At 47.3% G+C, this 23,703-nt stretch overlaps 1 protein-coding gene across 1 annotated transcript in view; it reads right to left on the bottom strand.

Annotated features, from left to right (window-relative positions):
• The window catches only part of LOC128697133 (extracellular sulfatase SULF-1 homolog), an 849,281-nt gene that overhangs the window by 111,150 nt on the left and 714,428 nt on the right, over positions 1-23,703 (bottom strand). Inside the window, exon 4 of the mRNA XM_070104220.1 lies at positions 860-2,058. Within this exon, the coding sequence (XP_069960321.1) occupies positions 860-2,018 (1,159 nt within the window). The 5' untranslated portion in view covers positions 2,019-2,058. The remainder of the gene's footprint in view (positions 1-859; positions 2,059-23,703) is intronic.

Here is a 23,703-nt window from a genome sequence, read left to right as displayed (position 1 = left end):
AATGACGTCACAAGGTGGTACTAGTTAACCTTCGTCTGTGACACAACGATGAGATGATCTGCTTCACCTCACCTGTCTACAGTATATAAATACCTCCGTGTACATACGCCACTCTTTTTACATTGACTCCGGGCTGTGACACTGATTATGCAAGCCATTCAGGCACTGCAACATCATGATATTGCAGTGCCTGACATGCCCTACACTGCTACGACAACTACTACTACAACTAACCCATCTCTTTGGGTAGGACCTACTTTCACTGGGGAATCCCGCCTACCAGTGACTATGCCCTCATCTGCTACCCGTCCCTTTCCACCTGTCGCAGTATATAAGCACCAGCCTTCTTGTCTGTGCTCCAGAACTTCCAGGACTACGGTGCTCTCCACACCAACTCCAAGGCTGAGGGACTGATTACCTCATCTTCTGTATATAGTTCTACTGTCTTCAAGTTATGTCCTAGAATTTGTATCGATAAAGCCACTGGATGGCGTTATGTCTACAATAAAGTTACCCAGATGTTGCACTCTGGATTGGACTAAGGAAGCCACTGGTTTGCAAAACGTTGCCACAATAAGGGTACCTAAGTGTGGCACAAGTGTCTGCTTCTAGAGTAACAGAGGCTAAGAGTCTGGGTATCTTTAAAACGAGAATAAACAAATATGTGAGTAACGTTCTTCTCAAACAAATGAGAATCAGATAAGATTACAAAGGGATCTGGACAGGCTGCAAGCCTAGTCTGAGGGTTGAGTCATGAAGCCTGCTGCAGTGTTCCTATATTACGTTCTTCACTCTTGAAGGTTCCTTCAACCCAGTGAAAAACTGACTTAAAGAGGTTGGTATTAATACAGTTACTCACCTAGTTCAACGTCCTGGTCGTCAGTCATGATCAACACGATGTTTGGTGGTCGTCTGTGACCTCCTGAAGAATGTAAGGGACGGTGGGCGGTGTATGTGTTCCTGCGTGTTTCCTCGCTTTTGATCTGATCCTGTTCTTCTTTGGTTGATTTTGCTGCTGTTACTTCTCTTCTCCCACTGTGGGATTGCCAGTGGTCACTGTGGGACTCGGAATGGTCACTGTGGGGCTGGTGATGGCCGGTGAGGAGCTGGCGGTGATCGTTGTGGGGCTGGCGGAGATCATTGTGAGGCTGGCGATGATCATTATGGGGCTGGCGGAGATCATTGTGGGGCTGGCGATGATCATTGTGGGGCTGGCGGAGATCATTGTGGGGCAGGCGATGATCATTGTGGGGCTGGCGATGATCATTGTGGGGCTGGCGATGATCCTTGTGCGGCTGGCGGAGATCACTGTGCGGCTGGCGGTGGTCACTGTTTGGATGGCGGTGGTCATTGCGGGGCTGGCGGTGGTCAATGTGAGGCTGGCGGTGGTGTTGAGGTATAGTGCTCTGCTGATGCTGTGTGGAGGCTCGGTTATTATGTGGATAATGTCTGCCCCCAGAGCTGTCATGCTGGCCAGGGTGCAATGTCTTGAAGCCTCGGCTATGTTCGCCTTCGTGCTGCGAGGGCCAATATGATGCCTGGAATCCAGTAGGTATGTGGCCACGCTGCGACAAATAATTCTCCACTCGGCGGTGTGGCAGCCTGGAATCTTGATTTGGCGTCCGCAAATTGTGCTGGGTAGCGTATTGGGGCCATGTTGTCCGTCTGGACGCGTCTTTAAGTCCATAAAGAGAACCGTCTCTAACTGCAACCCGACGGCCATATTGTGAGGTATGACGAGTGTAACCAAGATTGTCTCTAATGGGGTGATGGGAAGTCTTGTAATGGTTGGTAGTGGGTTGGGAGAGTTGATGACCATGTTCAGTGATCTCCTCCCACCAGGCTCTTCGGGAGGACATGTCTGAGGGCGTGCTAGTAGCCTCAGGAGGGTGTTGACGGCGTGGTTGTATCTCCCGGCCCCATGATGGGACACTGTGATCCCTGGTAACTTCTGTGTAGGCTGGTGTCAGCACCAACAACAACAGCCACCACCCAACACCAGCCACTAGCCAGCCCATCACTCCAACACTTCTTCCTTCTTCACGCCAACAACATTTCCTGAAATGTATATACGTTCATTAATATAAATAAAGGCGAGTTTGTATAGTTTAATTAAAATACATTATAATATCCTGCTTTACTACAGACCATAGAGGTCAACATTACTACAGACCAGAGAGGTCAACATTACTACAGACCATAGAGGTCAACATTACTACAGACCATGGAGGTCAACATTACTACAGACCATGGAGGTCAACATTACTACAGACCATGGAGGTCAACATTACTACAGACCATGGAGGTCAACATTACTACAGACCATGGAGGTCAACATTACTACAGACCATGGAGGTCAACATTATTACAGACCATAGAGGTCAACATTATTACAGACCATAGAGGTCAACATTACTACAGACCATAGAGGTCAACATTATTACAGACCATAGAGGTCAACATTACTACAGACCATAGAGGTCAACATTATTACAGACCATAGAGGTCAACATTACTACAGACCATAGAGGTCAACAATACTACAGACCATAAAGGTCAACATTACTACAGACCATAGAGGTCAACATTATTACAGACCATAGAGGTCAACATTACTACAGACCATAGAGGTCAACATTATTACAGACCATAGAGGTCAACATTACTACAGACCATAGAGGTCAACATTACTACAGACCATGGAGGTCAACATTACTACAGACCATAGAGGTCAACATTACTACAGACCATAGAAGTCAACATTACTACAGACCATAGAGGTCAACATTACTACAGACCATAGAGGTCAACATTACTACAGACCATAGAGGTCAACATTACTACAGACCATAGAGGTCAACATTACTACAGACCATGGAGGTCAACATTACTACAGACCATGGAGGTCAACATTACTACAGACCATGGAGGTCAACATTACTACAGACCATGGAGGTCAACATTACTACAGACCATAGAGAGGTCAACATTACTACAGACCATAGAGGTCAACATTACTACAGACCATAGAGGTCAACATTACTACAGACCATAGAGGTCAACATTACTACAGACCATAGAGGTCAACATTACTACAGACCATAGAGGTCAACATTACTACAGACCATAGAGGTCAACATTACTACAGACCATAGAGGTCAACATTACTACAGACCATGGAGGTCAACATTACTACAGACCATAGAGGTCAACATTACTACAGACCATGGAGGTCAACATTACTACAGACCATGGAGGTCAACATTACTACAGACCATGGAGGTCAACATTACTACAGACCATGGAGGTCAACATTACTACAGACCATGGAGGTCAACATTACTACAGACCATGGAGGTCAACATTACTACAGACCATGGAGGTCAACATTACTACAGACCATAGAGGTCAACATTATTACAGACCATGGAGGTCAACATTACTACAGACCATAGAGGTCAACATTATTACAGACCATAGAGGTCAACATTACTACAGACCATGGAGGTCAACATTACTACAGACCAGAGGTACAGACCATAGAGGTCAACATTACTACAGACCATAGAGGTCAACATTACTACAGACCATAACATTACTACAGACCATAGAGGTCAACATTAGTACAGACCATAGAGGTCAACATTACAGACCATAGAGGTCAACATTACTACAGACCATAGAGGTCAACATTATTACAGACCATAGAGGTAACATTACTACAGACCATAGAGGTCAACATTACTACAGACCATAGAGGTCAACATTACTACAGACCATAGAGGTCAACATTACTACAGACCATAGAGGTCAACATTACTACAGACCATAGAGGTCAACATTACTACAGACCATAGAGGTCAACATTACTACAGACCATAGAGGTCAACATTACTACAGACCATAGAGGTCAACATTACTACAGACCATAGAGGTCAACATTACTACAGACCATAGAGGTCAACATTACTACAGACCATAGAGGTCAACATTACTACAGACCATGGAGGTCAACATTACTACAGACCATGGAGGTCAACATTACTACAGACCATGGAGGTCAACATTACTACAGACCATGGAGGTCAACATTACTACAGACCATAGAGGTCAACATTACTACAGACCATGGAGGTCAACATTACTACAGACCATAGAGGTCAACATTAATACAGACCATAGAGGTCAACATTACTACAGACCCTAGAGGTCAACAGTACTACAGACCATAGAGGTCAACATTACTACAGACCATAGAGGTCAACATTACTACAGACCATGGAGGTCAACATTACTACAGACCATGGGTCAACATTACTACAGACCATAGAGGTCAACATTACTACAGACCATAGAGGTCAACATTACTACAGACCATGGAGGTCAACATTACTACAGACCATAGAGGTCAACATTATTACAGACCATAGAGGTCAACATTACTACAGACCATGGAGGTCAACATTACTACAGACCATGGAGGTCAACATTACTACAGACCATAGAGGTCAACATTACTACAGACCATGGAGGTCAACATTACTACAGACCATAGAGGTCAACATTACTACAGACCATGGAGGTCAACATTACTACAGACCATAGAGGTCAACATTACTACAGACCATAGAGGTCAACATTACTACAGACCATAGAGGTCAACATTACTACAGACCATAGAGGTCAACATTACTACAGACCATAGAGGTCAACATTACTACAGACCATAGAGGTCAACATTACTACAGACCATAGAGGTCAACATTACTACAGACCATAGAGGTCAACATTACTACAGACCATAGAGGTCAACATTATTACAGACCATGGAGGTCAACATTACTACAGACCATAGAGGTCAACATTATTACAGACCATGGAGGTCAACATTACTACAGACCATAGAGGTCAACATTACTACAGACCATAGAAGTCAACATTACTACAGACCATAGAGGTCAACATTACTACAGACCATAGAGGTCAACATTACTACAGACCATAGAGGTCAACATTACTACAGACCATAGAGGTCAACATTACTACAGACCATAGAGGTCAACATTACTACAGACCATAGAGGTCAACATTACTACAGACCATAGAGGTCAACATTATTACAGACCATAGAGGTCAACATTACTACAGACCATAGAGGTCAACATTATTACAGACCATAGAGGTCAACATTACTACAGACCATAGAGGTCAACATTACTACAGACCATAGAAGTCAACATTACTACAGACCATAGAGGTCAACATTACTACAGACCATAGAGGTCAACATTACTACAGACCATAGAGGTCAACATTACTACAGACCATAGAGGTCAACATTACTACAGACCATAGAGGTCAACATTACTACAGACCATAGAGGTCAACATTACTACAGACCATAGAGGTCAACATTATTACAGACCATAGAGGTCAACATTACTACAGACCATAGAGGTCAACATTACTACAGACCATAGAGGTCAACATTACTACAGACCATAGAGGTCAACATTATTACAGACCATAGAGGTCAACATTACTACAGACCATAGAGGTCAACATTACTAGAGACCATAGAAGTCAACATTACTACAGACGAGAGAGGTCAACATTACTACAGACCATAGAGGTCAACATTACTACAGACCATAGAAGTCAACATTACTACAGACCATAGAGGTCAACATTACTACAGACCATAGAGGTCAACATTACTACAGACCATAGAGGTCAACATTACTACAGACCATAGAGGTCAACATTACTACAGACCATGGAGGTCAACATTACTACAGACCATGGAGGTCAACATTACTACAGACCATGGAGGTCAACATTACTACAGACCATGGAGGTCAACATTACTACAGACCATAGAGGTCAACATTACTACAGACCATGGAGGTCAACATTACTACAGACCATAGAGGTCAACATTACTACAGACCATAGAAGTCAACATTACTACAGACCATAGAGGTCAACATTACTACAGACCATAGAGGTCAACATTACTACAGACCATAGAGGTCAACATTACTACAGACCATAGAGGTCAACATTACTACAGACCATAGAGGTCAACATTACTACAGACCATAGAGGTCAACATTACTACAGACCATAGAGGTCAACATTACTACAGACCATAGAGGTCAACATTACTACAGACCATGGAGGTCAACATTACTACAGACCATGGAGGTCAACATTACTACAGACCATGGAGGTCAACATTACTACAGACCATGGAGGTCAACATTACTACAGACCATGGAGGTCAACATTACTACAGACCATAGAGGTCAACATTACTACAGACCATAGAGGTCAACATTACTACAGACCATAGAGGTCAACATTACTACAGACCATAGAGGTCAACATTATTACAGACCATGGAGGTCAACATTACTACAGACCATAGAGGTCAACATTACTACAGACCATAGAAGTCAACATTACTACAGACCATAGAGGTCAACATTACTACAGACCATAGAGGTCAACATTACAACAGACCATAGAGGTCAACATTACTACAGACCATAGAGGTCAACATTACTACAGACCATAGAGGTCAACATTACTACAGACCATAGAGGTCAACATTACTACAGACCATAGAGGTCAACATTATTACAGACCATAGAGGTCAACATTACTACAGACCATAGAGGTCAACATTACTACAGACCATAGAGGTCAACATTACTACAGACCATAGAGGTCAACATTATTACAGACCATAGAGGTCAACATTACTACAGACCATAGAGGTCAACATTACTAGAGACCATAGAAGTCAACATTACTACAGACCAGAGAGGTCAACATTACTACAGACCATAGAGGTCAACATTACTACAGACCATAGAGGTCAACATTACTACAGACCATAGAGGTCAACATTACTACAGACCATAGAGGTCAACATTACTACAGACCAGAGAGGTCAACATTACTACAGACCATAGAGGTCAACATTACTACAGACCATAGAGGTCAACATTACTAAAGACTGGAAATAAATGGTATAAAATACCGACACAATGGCAATATAAACACAAATGCAGTATAATGTGATCCTTTATTGACTACGTTTCGCCCACACAGTGGGCTTTTTCAAGTCACAAACAGAACTTCCTGGGGTGGAAGGAACGCGAGTATTTATAGTCCGGCTGAGGTCAGGTGAAGAATGCTGCATCTGATGATGTACCGAGTTGGGTTGTAGAGTCTAAAAACTTGGGTAGCTTGGAAAGGAGACTGGACAAGTTGGTGAGCAGACCTTCTACAGTGTTCTTATGTGGGATAGCGATGAAGAAGTTTCTTGGCAAGTGGTTCAGCTATGTTATAGAAGCCACTATTCTGGTTGAAGTTGTCGGATATAGAAATAAGTGATGATTCCAGGATTCTTCGGTATTGAGTGTTGTCTTCTGTGGCGATAAGTCTTGAGTTTCTGTAGTTTATCAAGTGGTTGTGTGAATTACGGTGTTGTACGCAGGCATTCCTTGTGTCGTCAGACCTGCTTGCGTATTGGTGTTCTGAAATACGTGTTTGGAGGTCCCTTGATGTTTCGCCCACGTATAACTTGTTGCAGTCATTACAAGGGATTATGTATACCCCTGCAGAGGATGGAGGCTTGTCCTGCCTACTACTGGTGATGTCCTTGATGGTCGTGGTTGTGGAGGTAGATACTTGGAATGATGTTTTGGCAAAGATGTTGGAAACATGTTTGGCAATGGAGTTGGTGGGAAGGACTATGTATCTCTTCTCGGCAGTGTCTTCTCTGGGTGTGTTGAAGATGTTTAGTGCTCGCCGTCTGCAGTCTCTGATGAAGTGACGAGGATAGTGGAGTTTGGAAAATACCTGTTCAATCATAGTGCATTCTTCCTCAAGGAACTCGTTGCTGCAGATTCTGAGTGCACGCAGGAAGAAGCCTATAATTACACCACGTTTGGTTTTGGTGTCGTGGTGAGAGTAGAAGTGGAGAAGATCGTTTTGGTTGGTGGGTTTTCGATAGACTTTAAAACGAAGTTCGTGGTCAGCTTTGCAGAGTAGAACATCAAGGAAAGGAAGAGTGTTGTCGACCTCTTCTTCAAGTGTGAACTGGATTGAAGGCTCGACCTGGTTGAGCTTGTCTTGGAGAGCTTGAACGTTGAAGCGTTTAGGAGTTATGAGGAGAATGTCGTCAACATAACGGAGCCAGGTGACAGACGAAGGAATAATGGTGGAGAAACGTTCGGCTTCTAGATGTTCCATGTATAGGTTCGCTAGGACTGCACTGAGTGGCGAACCCATGGGTAGTCCAAAAGTCTGCTGAAAGAGGTGATTTTCAAAAGAGAGACACGTAAAGCCAACACATAGTTCAACCAGGTCGATGAAGTCGCTGGCTGGAATGGGAAGATCAAGTGAATCGTCAATTTTCTTGCGCAAGAGATCGATGGCTTGTTTAGTAGGTACTTTAGTGAATAGGGAAGTCACGTCAAGGCTGGAAAGTTTCTTGTTCCTGATGTTGATGTTGCGAATGCGATTGAGAAGATCACCTGAGTGTTTGAGATGTGCTGGACTGATAGTGCCCAAGAGTTTCGAGAGGTGTTTGGCGAGAATTCCTGAGAGCTTGTGGGGAGCACTGCCTATTCCCGAGGATATGGGCCTCAGTGGGATACCAGGCTTGTGAGTCTTTGGCAGGCCGTACATTCTGGCAGGTCTGGGGTTGCTGGGCATGGTGTGCAGAAGTTTCTTCCCTTGTTCTGAGCTCCTCAGAATGCGGCGAGTCCTTTGAAGAAAAGTTTTAGTAAGGTTGTCCACTTGGTTAGTTGTGAGAGGTTTGTAGGTATCTGGGTCATTAAGTAGATTGAGCATTTTGTTCCTGTAATCGTCAGTGTTCATGATAACAACACCACCTCCTTTATCAGCGGTGGTGACCCTGATGGTCGTGTCTTCTGCTAAACCTTTGAGTGCATTGATGTAACGTCGGGGTATGACTGGGGAGCTGCGTGTTGAGATGACTGCTGAGATGATGCCTTGAAGATAGCCTTTTTGGAAGTCGGAGTCATTGTGTCTGTAGTTTTTGGCGATGAAATTGAGGTCTTGTTTTGGTTTCGTAATTCCTGTTGCGAATTTGAGGCCTAAGCTGAGGGCTTCAGTTTCTGTGGTTGACAGTGGACGAGATGAAAGATTTTGAATAATTTCAGGTCTTCCTAAACTTTTCCAATTACTATTATCGCAGAGTGTTTGTAGTTTCCTAGTAAGTCTGATCTTCTGTTGAACATTCGCTGTGGTAACTCTGCTGCGAATGATTTCGGCTGTGCGTCTGTTCATGTTGCCCCGGAGTGTTGTGCCTAGTGTTCTGGCTTGGAGAAAAGCTTCCTTTGTAGCATTGTTTAAGTCATCTGCACACTCTTCAAGGTAGGTCCGAGCTGTAGCGGAGAAAGGTGGTTTGATGTTGGCAATTTGAGGAGGAGTAGATCTTGGTAAGACCATTTCTTGGATGCAGTCACGAAGAAAATTGTGTCTGTTGCGAAGTGAGTAAGCTGGTATCCCACTGAGGCCCATATCCTCGGGAATAGGCAGTGCTCCCCACAAGCTCTCAGGAATTCTCGCCAAACACCTCTCGAAACTCTTGGGCACTATCAGTCCAGCACATCTCAAACACTCAGGTGATCTTCTCAATCGCATTCGCAACATCAACATCAGGAACAAGAAACTTTCCAGCCTTGACGTGACTTCCCTATTCACTAAAGTACCTACTAAACAAGCCATCGATCTCTTGCGCAAGAAAATTGACGATTCACTTGATCTTCCCATTCCAGCCAGCGACTTCATCGACGTGGTTGAACTATGTGTTGGCTTTACGTGTTTCTCTTTTGAAAATCACCTCTTTCAGCAGACTTTTGGACTACCCATGGGTTCGCCACTCAGTGCAGTCCTAGCGAACCTATACATGGAACATCTAGAAGCCGAACGTTTCTCCACCATTATTCCTTCGTCTGTCACCTGGCTCCGTTATGTTGACGACATTCTCCTCATAACTCCTAAACGCTTCAACGTTCAAGCTCTCCAAGACAAGCTCAACCAGGTCGAGCCTTCAATCCAGTTCACACTTGAAGAAGAGGTCGACAACACTCTTCCTTTCCTTGATGTTCTACTCTGCAAAGCTGACCACGAACTTCGTTTTAAAGTCTATCGAAAACCCACCAACCAAAACGATCTTCTCCACTTCTACTCTCACCACGACACCAAAACCAAACGTGGTGTAATTATAGGCTTCTTCCTGCGTGCACTCAGAATCTGCAGCAACGAGTTCCTTGAGGAAGAATGCACTATAATTGAACAGGTATTTTCCAAACTCCACTATCCTCGTCACTTCATCAGAGACTGCAGACGGCGAGCACTAAACATCTTCAACACACCCAGAGAAGACACTGCCGAGAAGAGATACATAGTCCTTCCCACCAACTCCATTGCCAAACATGTTTCCAACATCTTTGCCAAAACATCATTCCAAGTATCTACCTCCACAACCACGACCATCAAGGACATCACCAGTAGTAGGCAGGACAAGCCTCCATCCTCTGCAGGGGTATACATAATCCCTTGTAATGACTGCAACAAGTTATACGTGGGCGAAACATCAAGGGACCTCCAAACACGTATTTCAGAACACCAATACGCAAGCAGGTCTGACGACACAAGGAATGCCTGCGTACAACACCGTAATTCACACAACCACTTGATAAACTACAGAAACTCAAGACTTATCGCCACAGAAGACAACACTCAATACCGAAGAATCCTGGAATCATCACTTATTTCTATATCCGACAACTTCAACCAGAATAGTGGCTTCTATAACATAGCTGAACCACTTGCCAAGAAACTTCTTCATCGCTATCCCACATAAGAACACTGTAGAAGGTCTGCTCACCAACTTGTCCAGTCTCCTTTCCAAGCTACCCAAGTTTTTAGACTCTACAACCCAACTCGGTACATCATCAGATGCAGCATTCTTCACCTGACCTCAGCCGGACTATAAATACTCGCGTTCCTTCCACCCCAGGAAGTTCTGTTTGTGACTTGAAAAAACCCACTGTGTGGGCGAAACGTAGTCAATAAAGGATCACATTATACTGCATTTGTGTTTATATTGCCATTACTAAAGACTAGAGAGGTCAACATTACTACAGACCATAGAGGTCAACATTACTACAGACCATAGAGGTCAACATTACTACAGACCATAGAAGTCAACATTACTACAGACCAGAGAGGTCAACATTACTACAGACCATATAGGTCAATATTACTACCGACCATAGAGGTCAACATTACTACAAACCATAGAGGTCAACATTACTACAGACCATGGAGGTCAACATTACTACAGACCAGAGAGGTCAACATTACAACAGACCAGAGAGGTCAACATTACTACAGACCAGAGAGGTCAACATTACAACAGACCAGAGAGATCAACATTACTACAGACCATGGAGGTCAACATTACTACAGACCAGAGAGGTCAACATTACTACAGACCATAGAGGTCAACATTACTACAGACCATAGAGGTCAACATTACTACAGACCATGGAGGTCAACATTACTACAGACCAGAGAGGTCAACATTACAACAGACCATGGAGGTCAACATTATTACAGACCAGAGAGGTCAACATTTCAACAGACCAGAGAGATCAACATTAATACAGACCATAGAGGTCAACATTACTACAGACCATGGAGGTCAACATTACTACAGACCATAGAGGTCAACATTACTACAGACCATAGAGGTCAACATTACTACAGACCATAGAGGTCAACATTACTACAGACCATGGAGGTCAACATTACTACAGACCATAGAGATCAACATTACTACAGACCATAGAGGTCAACATTACTACAGACCATAGAGGTCAACATTACTACAGACCATAGAGGTCAACATTACTACAGACCATAGAGGTCAACATTACAACAGACCATAGAGATCAACATTACTACAGACCATAGAGGTCAACATTACTACAGACCATAGAGGTCAACATTACTACAGACCATAGAGGTCAACATTACAACAGACCATAGAGGTCAACATTACTACAGACCATAGAGGTCAACATTACTACAGACCATAGAGGTCAACATTACTACAGACCAGAGAGATCAACATTACTACTGACCATAGAGGTCAACATTACTACAGACCAGAGAGATCAACATTACTACTGACCATAGAGGTCAACATTACTACAGACCAGAGAGATCAACATTACTACAGACCAGAGAGGTCAACATTACTACAGACTAGAGAGATCAACATTACTACAGACCATAGAGGTCAACATTACTACAGACCATAGAGGTCAACATTACTACAGACCAGAGAGATCAACATTACTACAGACCAGAGAGATCAACATTACTACAGACCATAGAGGTCAACATTACTACAGACCATATAGGTCAACATTACTACAGACCATAGAGGTCAACATTACTACAGACCATAGAGGTCAACATTACTACAGACCATATAGGTCAACATTACTACAGACCATAGAGGTCAACATTACTACAGACCAGAGAGATCAACATTTCTACAGACCAGAGAGGTCAACATTAGTACAGACTAGAGAGATCAACATTACTACAGACCATAGAGGTCAACATTACTACAGACCATAGAGGTCAACATTACTACAGACCATATAGGTCAATATTACTACAGACCAGAGAGATCAACATTTCTACAGACCATAGAGATCAACATTACTACAGACCATATAGGTCAATATTACTACAGACCAGAGAGATCAACATTACTACAGACTAGAGAGATCAACATTACTACAGACCAGAGAGATCAACATTACTACAGACCATAGAGGCCAACATTACTACAGACCAGAGAGATCAACATTACTACAGACCATATAGGTCAATATTACTACAGACCAGAGAGATCAACATTACTACAGACTAGAGAGATCAACATTACTACAGACCAGAGAGATCAACATTACTACAGACTAGAGAGGTCAACATTACTACAGACCAGAGAGGTCAACATTACTACAGACCGGAGAGGTCAACATTACTACAGACCATATAGGTCAATATTACTACAGACCAGAGAGATCAACATTTCTACAGACCGAACAATACAACACCAGAAATACCACTTCTCGAAGATAAACAGACCGATTACCTCCTGTTGCCTCTGACTGAACAAGTCATTCAACACTGAACTACCCAGGTGTTAATCATCAACTAGCACAGCATTAACTACCAGAACAGAACAGAGGTAATAGCAGAGAGTAACTCTCAGCAGACTAATTGTGATCCTCGAGTACACGAAGACCAGCCATACTGGGTAGAGAACCCAGACCAGCCATACTGGGCAGAGAACCCAGACCAGCCATACTGGGCAGAGAACCCAGACCAGCCATACTGGGCAGAGAACCCAGACCAGCCATACTGGGTAGAGAACCCAGACCAGCCATACTGGGCAGAGAACCCAGACCAGCCATACTGGGCAGAGAACCCAGACCAGCCATACTGGGCAGAGAACCCAGACCAGCCATACTGGGCAGAGAACCCAGACCAGCCATACTGGGCAGAGAACCCAGACCAGCCATACTGGGCAGAGAACCCAGACCAGCCATACTGGGCAGAGAACCCAGACCAGCCATACTGGGCAGAGAACCCAGACCAGCCATACTGGGCAGAGAACCCAGACCAGCCATACTGGGCAGAGAACCCAGACCAGCCATACTGGGCAGAGAACCCAGACCAGCCATACTGGGCAGAGAACCCAGACCAGCCATACTGGGCAGAGAACCCAGACCAGCCATACTGGGCAGAGAACCCAGACCAGCCATACTGGGCAGAGAACCCAGACCAGCCATACTGGGCAGAGAACCCAGACCAGCCATACTGGGCAGAGAACCCAGACCAGCCATACTGGGTAGAGAACCCAGACCAGCCATACTGGGTAGAGAACCCAGACCAGCCATACTGGGCAGAGAACCCAGACCAGCCATACTGGGCAGAGAACCCAGACCAGCCATACTGGGCAGAGAACCCAGACCAGCCATACTTGGCAGAGAACCCAGACCAGCCATACTGGGCAGAGAACCCAGACCAGCCATACTGGGCAGAGAACCCAGACCAGCCATACTGGGCAGAGAACCCAGACCAGCCATACTGGGTAGAGAACCCAGACCACCCATACTGGGCAGAGAACCCAGACCAGCCATACTGGGCAGAGAACCCAGACCAGCCATACTGGGCAGAGAACCCAGACCAGCCATACTGGGCAGAGAACCCAGACCAGCCATACTGGGCAGAGAACCCAGACCAGCCATACTGGGCAGAGAACCCAGACCAGCCATACTGGGCAGAGAACCCAGACCAGCCATACTGGGCAGAGAACCCAGACCAGCAATACTGGGCAGAGAACCCAGACCAGCCATACTGGGTAGAGAACCCAGACCAGCCATACTGGGCAGAGAACCCAGACCAGCCATACTGGGCAGAGAACCCAGACCAGCCATACTGGGCAGAGAACCCAGACCAGCCATACTGGGCAGAGAACCCAGACCAGCCATACTGGGCAGAGAACCCAGACCAGCCATACTGGGTAGAGAACCCAGACCAGCCATACTGGGCAGAGAACCCAGACCAGCCATACTGGGCAGAGAACCCAGACCAGCCATACTGGGCAGAGAACCCAGACCAGCCATACTGGGCAGAGAACCCAGACCAGCCATACTGGGTAGAGAACCCAGACCAGCCATACTGGGTAGAGAACCCAGACCAGCCATACTGGGCAGAGAACCCAGACCAGCCATACTGGGCAGAGAACCCAGACCAGCCATACTGGGCAGAGAACCCAGACCAGCCATACTGGGCAGAGAACCCAGACCAGCCATACTGGGCAGAGAACCCAGACCAGCCATACTGGGCAGAGAACCCAGACCAGCCATACTGGGCAGAGAACCCAGACCAGCCATACTGGGCAGAGAACCCAGACCAGCCATACTGGGCAGAGAACCCAGACCAGCCATACTGGGCAGAGAACCCAGACCAGCCATACTGGGCAGAGAACCCAGACCAGCCATACTGGGCAGAGAACCCAGACCAGCCATACTGGGCAGAGAACCCAGACCAGCCATACTGGGCAGAGAACCCAGACCAGCCATACTGGGCAGAGAACCCAGACCAGCCATACTGGGCAGAGAACCCAGACCAGCCATACTGGGTAGAGAACCCAGACCAGCCATACTGGGCAGAGAACCCAGACCAGCCATACTGGGCAGAGAACCCAGACCAGCCATACTGGGCAGAGAACCCAGACCAGCCATACTGGGCAGAGAACCCAGACCAGCCATACTGGGCAGAGAACCCAGACCAGCCATACTGGGCAGAGAACCCAGACCAGCCATACTGGGCAGAGAACAGACCAGCCATACTGGGCAGAGAACCCAGACCAGCCATACTGGGCAGAGAACCCAGACCAGCCATACTGGGCAGAGAACCCAGACCAGCCATACTGGGCAGAGAACCCAGACCAGCCATACTGGGCAGAGAACCCAGACCAGCCATACTGGGCAGAGAACCCAGACCAGCCATACTGGGCAGAGAACCCAGACCAGCCATACTGGGCAGAGAACCCAGACCAGCCATACTGGGCAGAGAACCCAGACCAGCCATCCTGGGCCCAGACCAGCCATACTGGGCAGAGAACCCAGACCAGCCATACTGGGCAGAGAACCCAGACCAGCCATACTGGGCAGAGAACCCAGACCAGCCATACTGGGCAGAGAACCCAGACCAGCCATACTGGGCAGAGAACCCAGACCAGCCATACTGGGCAGAGAACCCAGACCAGCCATACTGGGCAGAGAACCCAGACCAGCCATACTGGGCAGAGAACCCAGACCAGCCATACTGGGCAGAGAACCCAGACCAGCCATACTGGGCAGAGAACCCAGACCAGCCATACTGGGCAGAGAACCCAGACCAGCCATACTGGGCAGAGAACCCAGACCAGCCATACTGGGCAGAGAACCCAGACCAGCCATACTGGGCAGAGAACCCAGACCAGCCATACTGGGTAGAGAACCCAGACCAGCCATACTGGGCAGAGAACCCAGACCAGCCATACTGGGCAGAGAACCCAGACCAGCCATACTGGGCAGAGAACCCAGACCAGCCATACTGGGCAGAGAACCCAGACCAGCCATACTGGGCAGAGAACCCAGACCAGCCATACTGGGCAGAGAACCCAGACCAGCCATACTGGGCAGAGAACCCAGACCAGCCATACTGGGCAGAGAACCCAGACCAGCCATACTGGGCAGAGAACCCAGACCAGCCATACTGGGCAGAGATACCCAGACCAGCCATACTGGGCAGAGAACCCAGACCAGCCATACTGGGCAGAGACCAGCCCTGGGCAGACCCAGACCAGCCATACTGGGCAGAGAACCCAGACCAGCCATACTGGGCAGAGAACCCAGACCAGCCATACTGGGCAGAGAACCCAGACCAGCCATACTGGGCAGAGAACCCAGACCAGCCATACTGGGCAGAGAACCCAGACCAGCCATAGAGAACCCAGACCAGCCATACTGGGCAGAGAACCCAGACCAGCCATACTGGGCAGAGAACCCAGACCAGCCATACTGGGCAGAGAACCCAGACCAGCCATACTGGGCAGAGAACCCAGACCAGCCATACTGGGCAGAGAACCCAGACCAGCCATACTGGGCAGAGAACCCAGACCAGCCAGACTGGGCAGAGAACCCAGACCAGCCATACTGGGCAGAGAACCCAGACCAGCCATACTGGGCAGAGAACCCAGACCAGCCATACTGGGCAGAGAACCCAGACCAGCCATACTGGGCAGAGAACCCAGACCAGCCATACTGGGCAGAGAACCCAGACCAGCCATACTGGGAGAACCCAGACCAGCCATACTGGGCAGAGAACCCAGACCAGCCATACTGGGCAGAGAACCCAGACCAGCCATACTGGGCAGAGAACCCAGACCAGCCATACTGGGCAGAGAACCCAGACCAGCCATACTGGGCAGAGAACCCAGACCAGCCATACTGGGCAGAGAACCCAGACCAGCCATACTGGGCAGAGAACCCAGACCAGCCATACTGGGCAGAGAACCCAGACCAGCCATACTGGGCAGAGAACCCAGACCAGCCATACTGGGCAGAGAACCCAGACCAGCCATACTGGGCAGAGAACCCAGACCAGCCATACTGGGCAGAGAACCCAGACCAGCCATACTGGGCAGAGAACCCAGACCAGCCATACTGGGCAGAGAACCCAGACCAGCCATACTGGGCAGAGAACCCAGACCAGCCATACTGGGCAGAGAACCCAGACCAGCCATACTGGGCAGAGAACCCAGACCAGCCATACTGGGCAGAGAACCCAGACCAGCCATACTGGGCAGAGAACCCAGACCAGCCATACTGGGCAGAGAACCCAGACCAGCCATACTGGGCAGAGAACCCAGACCAGCCATACTGGGCAGAGAACCCAGACCAGCCATACTGGGCAGAGAACCCAGACCAGCCATACTGGGCAGAGAACCCAGACCAGCCATACTGGGCAGAGAACCCAGACCAGCCATACTGGGCAGAGAACCCAGACCAGCCATACTGGGCAGAGAACCCAGACCAGCCATACTGGGCAGAGAACCCCGACCAGCCAGATAACCCAGACCAGCCATACTGGGCAGAGAACCCAGACCAGCCATACTGGGCAGAGAACCCAGACCAGCCATACTGGGCAGAGAACCCAGACCAGCCATACTGGGCAGAGAACCCAGACCAGCCATACTGGGCAGAGAACCCAGACCAGCCATACTGGGCAGAGAACCCAGACCAGCCATACTGGGCAGAAACCCAGACCAGCCATACTGGGCAGAGAACCCAGACCAGCCTGGGCAGAGAACCCAGACCAGCCATACTGGGCAGAGAACCCAGACCAGCCATACTGGGCAGAGAACCCAGACCAGCCATACTGGGCAGAGAACCCAGACCAGCCATACTGGGCAGAGAACCCAGACCAGCCATACTGGGCAGAGAACCCAGACCAGCCATACTGGGCAGAGAACCCAGACCAGCCATACTGGGCAGAGAACCCAGACCAGCCATACTGGGCAGAGAACCCAGACCAGCCATACTGGGCAGAGAACCCAGACCAGCCATACTGGGCAGAGAACCCAGACCAGCCATACTGGGCAGAGAACCCAGACCAGCCATACTGGGCAGAGAACCCAGACCAGCCATACTGGGCAGAGAACCCAGACCAGCCATACTGGGCAGAGAACCCAGACCAGCCATACTGGGCAGAGAACCCAGACCAGCCATACTGGGCAGAGAACCCAGACCAGCCATACTGGGCAGAGAACCCAGACCAGCCATACTGGGCAGAGAACCCAGACCAGCCATACTGGGCAGAGAACCCAGACCAGCCATACTGGGCAGAGAACCCAGACCAGCCATACTGGGCAGAGAACCCAGACCAGCCATACTGGGCAGAGAACCCAGACCAGCCATACTGGGCAGAGAACCCAGACCAGCCATACTGGGCAGAGAACCCAGACCAGCCATACTGGGCAGAGAACCCAGACCAGCCATACTGGGCAGAGAACCCAGACCAGCCATACTGGGCAGAGAACCCAGACCAGCCATACTGGGCAGAGAACCCAGACCAGCCCGCCTGGGCAGAGAACCCAGACCAGCCATACTGGGCAGAGAACCCAGACCAGCCATACTGGGCAGAGAACCCAGACCAGCCATACTGGGCAGAGAACCCAGACCAGCCATACTGGGCAGAGAACCCAGACCAGCCATACTGGGCAGAGAACCCAGACCAGCCATACTGGGCAGAGAACCCAGACCAGCCATACTGGGCAGAGAACCCAGACCAGCCATACTGGGCAGAGAACCCAGACCAGCCATACTGGGCAGAGAACCCAGACCAGCCATACTGGGCAGAGAACCCAGACCAGCGATACTGGGCAGAGAACCCAGACCAGCTATACTGGGCAGAGAACCCAGACCAGCCATACTGGGCAGAGAACCCAGACCAGCCATACTGGGCAGAGAACCCAGACCAGCCATACTGGGCAGAGAACCCAGACCAGCCATACTGAGAACCCAGACCAGCCATACTGGGCAGAGAACCCAGACCAGCCATACTGGGCAGAGAACCCAGACCAGCCATACTGGGCAGAGAACCCAGACCAGCCATACTGGGCAGAGAACCCAGACCAGCCATACTGGGCAGAGAACCCAGACCAGCCATACTGGGCAGAGAACCCAGACCAGCCACACTGGGCAGAGAACCCAGACCAGCCATACTGGGCAGAGAACCCAGACCAGCCACACTGGGCAGAGAACCCAGACCAGCCATACTGGGCAGAGAACCCAGACCAGCCATACTGGGCAGAGAACCCAGACCAGCCATACTGGGCAGAGAACCCAGACCAGCCATACTGGGCAGAGAACCCAGACCAGCCATACTGGGCAGAGAACCCAGACCAGCCATACTGGGCAGAGAACCCAGACCAGCCATACTGGGCAGAGAACCCAGACCAGCCATACTGGGCAGAGAACCCAGACCAGCCATACTGGGCAGAGAACCCAGACCAGCCATACTGGGCAGAGAACCCAGACCAGCCATACTGGGCAGAGAACCCAGACCAGCCATACTGGGCAGAGAACCCAGACCAGCCATACTGGGCAGAGAACCCAGACCAGCCATACTGGGCAGAGAAACCAGACCAGCCATACTGGGCAGAGAAACCAGACCAGCCATACTGGGCAGAGAACCCAGACCAGCCATACTGGGCAGACAGAGAACCCAGAAAAGCCATACTGGGCAGAGAACCCAGACCAGCCATACTGGGCAGAGAACCCAGACCAGCCATACTGGGCAGAGAACCCAGACCAGCCATACTGGGCAGACAGAGAACCCAGACCAGCCATACTGGGCAGACAGAGAACCCAGACCAGCCATACTGGGCAGACAGAGAACCCAGACCAGTCATACTGAGCAGACAGAGAACCCAGACCAGTCATACTGGGCAGAGAACCCAGACCAGCCATACTGGGCAGAGAACCCAGACCAGCCATACTGGGCAGAGAACCCAGACCAGCCATACTGGGCAGAGAACCCAGACCAGCCATACTGGGCAGAGAACACAGACCAGCCATACTGGGCAGACAGAGAACCCAGACCAGCCATACTGGGCAGACAGAGAACCCAGACCAGCCATACTGGGCAGACAGAGAACCCAGACCAGTCATACTGGGCAGAGAACCCAGACCAGCCATACTGGGCAGACAAAGAACCCAGACCAGCCATACTGGGCAGACAGAGAACCCAGACCAGCCATACTGGGAAGACAGAGAACCCAGACCAGTCATACTGGGCAGAGAACCCAGACCAGCCATACTGGGCAGACAGAGAACCCAGAGAAGTCATACTGTGCAGACAGAGAACCCAGACCAGCCATACTGGGCAGACAGAGAACCCAGACCAGTCATACTGGGCAGACAGAGAACCCAGACCAGCCATACTGGGCAGACAGAGAACCCAGGCCAGCCATACTGGGCAGACAGAGAACCCAGACCAGCCATACTGGGCAGACAGAGAACCCAGACCAGCCATACTGGGCAGAGAACCCAGACCAGCCATACTGGGCAGAGAACCCAGACCAGCCACATTACAACCAGACATTACAACCAGACATTACAACCAGACATTACAACAAACATTACAACCAGACATTACAACCAGACATTACAACCAGACATTACAACCAGACATTACAACCAGACATTACAACCAGACATTACAACCAGACATTACAACCAGACATTACAACCAAACATTACAACCAGACATTACAACCAAACATTACAACCAGACATTACAACCAGACATTACAACCAGACATTACAACCAAACATTACAACCAGACATTACAACCAGACATTACAACCAGACATTACAACCAAACATTACAACCAAACATTACAACCAGACATTACAACCAGACATTACAACCAGACATTACAACCAGACATTACAACCAGACATTACAACCAGACATTACAACCAGACATTACAACCAGACATTACAACCAGACATTACAACCAGACATTACAACCAGACATTACAACCAGACATTACAACCAGACATTACAACCAGACATTACAACCAGAATTTACAACCAGACATTACAACCAGACATTACAACCAGAATTTACAACCAGACATTACAACCAGAATTTACAACCAGATATTACAACCAGACATTACAACCGGACATTACAACCAGACATTACAACCAGACATTACAACCAGACATTATAACCAGACATTACAACCAGACATTACAACCAGACATTACAACCAGACATTACAACCAGACATTACAACCAGACATTACAGCCAGACATTACAACCAGACATTACAACCAGACATTACAACCAGACATTACAACCAGACATTACAACCAGACATTACAACCAGACATTACAACCAGACATTACAGCCAGACATTACAACCAGACATTACAACCAGACATTACAACCAAACATTACAACCAGACATTACAACCAGACATTACAACCAGACATTACAACCAGACATTACAACAAACATTACAACCAGACATTACAACAAACATTACAACCAGACATTACAACCAGACATTACAACCAAACATTACAACCAGACATTACAACCAGACATTACAACCAGACATTACAACCAAACATTACAACCAAACATTACAACCAGACATTACAACCAGACATTACAACCAGACATTACAACCAGACATTACAACCAGACATTACAACCAGACATTACAACCAGACATTACAACCAGACATTACAACCAGACATTACAACCAGACATTACAACCAGACATTACAACCAGACATTACAACCAGAATTTACAACCAGACATTACAACCAGACATTACAACCAGAATTTACAACCAGACATTACAACCAGAATTTACAACCAGATATTACAACCAGACATTACAACCGGACATTACAACCAGACATTACAACCAGACATTACAACCAGACATTATAACCAGACATTACAACCAGACATTACAACCAGACATTACAACCAGACATTACAACCAGACATTACAACCAGACATTACAGCCAGACATTACAACCAGACATTACAACCAGACATTACAACCAGACATTACAACCAGACATTACAACCAGACATTACAACCAGACATTACAACCAGACATTACAGCCAGACATTACAACCAGACATTACAACCAGACATTACAACCAAACATTACAACCAGACATTACAACCAGACATTACAACCAGACATTACAACCAGACATTACAACAAACATTACAACCAGACATTACAACAAACATTACAACCAGACATTACAACCAGACATTACAACCAAACATTACAACCAGACATTATAACCAGACATTACAACCAGACATTACAACCAAACATTACAACCAAACATTACAACCAAACATTACAACCAAACATTACAACCAGACATTACAACCAGACATTACAACCAAACATTACAACAAACATTACAACCAAACATTACAACCAGACATTACAACCAGACATTACAACCAGACATTACAACCAGACATTACAACCAAACATTACAACCAGACATTACAACCAGACATTACAACCAGACATTACAACCAGACATTACAACCAGACATTACAACCAGACATTACAACCAGACATTACAACCAGACATTACAACCAAACATTACAACCAAACATTACAACCAAACATTACAACCAAACATTACAACCAGACATTACAACCAGACATTACAACCAAGCATTACAACAAACATTACAACCAAACATTACAACCAGACATTACAACCAGACATTACAACCAGACATTACAACCAGACATTACAACCAAACATTACAACCAGACATTACAACCAAACATTACAACTAAACATTACAACCAGACATTACAACCAGACATTACAACCAAACATTACAACCAAACATTACAACCAGACATTACAACCAGACATTCCAACCAGACATTACAACCAAACATTACAACCAAACATTACAACCAAACATCACAACCAAACATTACAACCAAACATTACAACCAGACATTACAACCAAACATTACAACCAAACATTACAACCAGACATTACAACCAAACATTACAACCAAACATTCCAACCAGACATTACAACCAAACATTACAACCAAACATTACAACCAGACATCACAACCAAACATTACAACCAAACATCACAACCAAACATTACAACCAAACATTACAACCAAACATTACAACCAGACATTACAACCAGACATTACAACCAGACATTACAACCAGACATTACAACCAGACATTACAACCAAACATTACAACCAAACATCACAACCAAACATTACAACCAGACATTACAACCAAACATTACAACCAGACATTACAACCAAACATTACAACCAGACATTACAACCAGACATTACAACCAGACATTACAACCAGACATTACAACCAGACATTACAACCAGACATTACAACCAGACATTACAACCAGACATTACAACCAGACATTACAACCA

This window comes from Cherax quadricarinatus, chromosome 89 (genome assembly GCF_038502225.1).
Source record: "Cherax quadricarinatus isolate ZL_2023a chromosome 89, ASM3850222v1, whole genome shotgun sequence".
NCBI classification, from domain to species: Eukaryota; Metazoa; Arthropoda; class Malacostraca; order Decapoda; family Parastacidae; genus Cherax; species Cherax quadricarinatus.
Note: the sequence above shows the minus strand (reverse complement) of the source record. Positions and strands in the feature narration are given on the sequence as shown.